At 47.0% G+C, this 3,135-nt stretch overlaps 1 protein-coding gene across 1 annotated transcript in view; it reads left to right on the top strand.

Moving 5' to 3' along the window:
• The first annotated feature begins 78 nt into the window (after positions 1-78).
• Positions 79-3,135, top strand: part of STK17A (serine/threonine kinase 17a) — a 20,443-nt gene continuing 17,386 nt past the window's right edge. The window contains exon 1 of the mRNA XM_026046708.1: positions 79-269. Coding sequence (XP_025902493.1) covers positions 79-269 — 191 coding nt within the window. The remainder of the gene's footprint in view (positions 270-3,135) is intronic.

The raw sequence follows: 3,135 nt of genomic DNA, 5'->3' as shown, positions 1-3,135 counted from the left end.
CGAGAAGCCGCCCCGGGAGAGCGAGTCGCGGGAGCAGCCGCCCCGCCGCGGAGCGGGCGTGGGGGGAAGCCGCGCGCCATGAGCCCCGAGGAGAAGCAGCCGGCGCCCGGGAGCCGCAGCCGCGAGGGGCGGCCGCCCCCGGCGCCCCCTCAGGCGCAGCCCGGTCGCGGGCGGCGGCGGGGCGGCCTCCTCAGCGAGATCCGCACGCCCATCCGCACGGAGCCCTTCCAGGAGCGCTACAGCCTGAGCCCCGGCAGGGAGCTCGGCAGGTGAGCCGCGGGGAGCCGGGCTCTGCTGGCGCGGGCGCGGAACGCCACGCCAAGAGGGGAAGAGCCAAAGAGCTGGGGGCGTGCAGGTGGCACTGCCAGTGCCGCGCACCCCGCGCTCGCTCCGCAGCCACCCGCGGCTCGGTCCGCGCTCTGGTTGTAAGAGGCGCCTGGCAGGCTGCGCGCGAGCGTGTGGGCAGGCAGCCTCGCGGAAGGGTGGTCACCCCAGGAGCAACGCGTGCGGGGTGGTTCAGCACCGCTAAACCGCTGCCTCTGCCTGAAAATCCACCGCTTCTCGCGCTGATGATGGTGCTCTTGCTCAGGAGCCCGTGTCCCTTAGGTAAAGAGCCTTCGGATCAAAAAGGTGAGGTGATGCAGCCCGGGATACGCTGCGAGATACGCTCTTCAATCTGCGTGCCTTGGTAAGCTGAGGTAGCCGCATGGCTGTGTTTGTGCGGCAGCAAAAGGAACCTTTTTGGTGAGAATGAGAAGAGGAGCCTTTCAGAGCACGCGTTGGCGCTGGAAGTGCCTCCCCAAAGTGTTTGGGGCACATCAGCGTTGACCCAACACTTGCCTTAGCAACTGGGATCCTCATACTCCAACACTTGGTTAATCATGGTAGCCTGGAGCATTGGCCCCGAGAAGCAGGTGGGAGAAGACGGAGCCACAGAGCCAGGAAGCTCCTTTCAGTGTGACATAACCCCTGTGCCAGAGCCTGCGGGCTGAAGCTGGGTAAATACAGGCCAAAAAAACAGCACAAATACTGAGTAGCAGTTCACTAACCACAGGGGCAATGYGGCACAGGAGGTGCTCACAATTTATGTATTTTTTTTAAATTTTTTCAGAGCTCAGATGACTTTTTTTAGCAAAGACTTAGTAGCTGTGCCCCGGAGYGAGAGCGTACATTACAAGCTGGTTGATATTCATTGATCATATTCATCAAAAAAATACTGGAGGAAGGTAGTGGTTGCTTCGGGCACGCAAGCTAAAACTGAAGTGAACAGCAATTCGTACAGCTGCAGATCTCTTTAGGTTGAACAATAAACCTCGATGTGGCTTTTTGTATGGAGTTGTTCTTGATCACTGTGTGATCTTCACACAGTGGTTGTGAGTCTGTACGTACAGTTACATTAAAAAGAGTTTTCTAAATGTTTGTCTTGCATTTTGCAGTTGTTGCATGTGTGCTAGTTCACGCTGCCTTTTTAGTTCACACTATTGTCAGTGTCTTCTCTTAAATACAGAAATTGATACGTTTGAATGTATGTATGGTTTTTTAGGTCAACATTTTGTAATGTTTAGGGGGCTCCTGTGGCACTTGTGTAATGAACAATTAGTTTTTAGCACAAGTACTTCCAAGATAGATTCTTTCCTGCTAACTCATTGTGAAAAAGCAAAAGTGGTCAARTGGAAAGTCTCTCTAACATTTATAAAAGTGTCTTATATTTTGTTGAGAAAGAACACTTAACAGTAATTCTTTCTTTTTGTTTTTTTAATCTGTTTATAAAGCATGGAAGTTTTTACTTCAAGCAGAGTTTAGCTTTCMGAAGGACTTGGACACATTGTCACACAGATACAGCTCATTTTTAGGTCTTGGATAAAATGCAGCTCTGTGCATGCAACATACTCTATTTTCATTCCGTTTTGCTAGTCTAATTTGCTGAGGAAACAAAGGTGATTCAGTCTCTACTAGGTAATCCCTTTTCGCTGAATTGAGGAGAAATAATTTGAGAGTTGATCTTTGGATAGAGGTTTCAAAAAAAAAATTATTCACATAAACTTTGCTTAGAGTTGGTTTTAAAAGGAAGCAGGTTCAGAACCGCTGTGGAGGGCAGTGCAGCCGCATGAGCTCGGGAGCAGCTCTTTGGCCTGCGGCTCAGTCAGCACACACGTGTGGTGGAGCTGGCCGTGGCACTGGGCCGCTTGTCCTGTGTCCCCTGTCACCTCCGTGCAGAGGAGGTGGGAAGTGGGAGGGAGCCAGGATAGGCACCAAGGGTGACGCAGTCATAGAAATGACTGAGTCTATCCAAGTACAACCACTAGGCAAAAAAAAAYCCCACAAATGAATTCAGGAAGAATGCTAAAAACTTGGAACAATGGCCAATCTGGAAAAATATTTCAAGTCGCTTAAACTGACATGGAAATCGCGGTTATGGATTTTATTTTTAATTAAATGTTTTAGTTAAATTTTGGGCTAGTCTTCACAGTCTTACTGACTTTATTGTCCTGAAATCAGAATGTTTCCACCCAGATCTCCATTTCAGTTTGAATAGTGTTTAAAATCGAAGGGCTGAGTGGGTTTTGGAGGTGCCGCTGGTGGTCCCCTCACTSTGACTTCTGCACTAGCTTCAGCTACGTCGGCGTGAGCAGTGTAACCTCTGCAGGGGACTGGGCAGGCGTCAGCCGCTTGGCTGCTCCCTGTACCCTCTGCAGTCAAGCTGAAGTTTTAATGGGAGGTGAGGAAAAATATTTCTATTACTTCTATTACTTCTATTACTTCTATTACTTCTATTACTTCTATTACTTCTATTACTTCTATTACTTCTATTACTTCTATTACTTCTATTCTATTCTATTACTTCTATTCTATTCTATTACTTCTATTCTATTACTTCTATTCTATTCTATTACTTCTATTCTATTACTTCTATTCTATTCTATTACTTCTATTCTATTCTATTCTATTCTATTCTATTACTTCTATTACTTCTATTCTACTACATTACTTCTATTACTTCTATTACATTACTTCTATTCTATTACATTACTTCTATTACTTCTATTACATTACTTCTATTACTTCTATTACATTACTTCTATTACTTCTATTACTTCTATTCTATTACATTACTTCTATTACTTCTATTACTTC

Source organism: Nothoprocta perdicaria, unplaced genomic scaffold (genome assembly GCF_003342845.1).
Source record: "Nothoprocta perdicaria isolate Ctin4 unplaced genomic scaffold, notPer1 scaffold_457, whole genome shotgun sequence".
Lineage (NCBI taxonomy): Eukaryota > Metazoa > Chordata > Aves > Tinamiformes > Tinamidae > Nothoprocta > Nothoprocta perdicaria.
The sequence above is the reverse complement of the archived record's forward strand: the minus strand, read 5'-3'. Positions and strand labels throughout refer to the sequence as shown.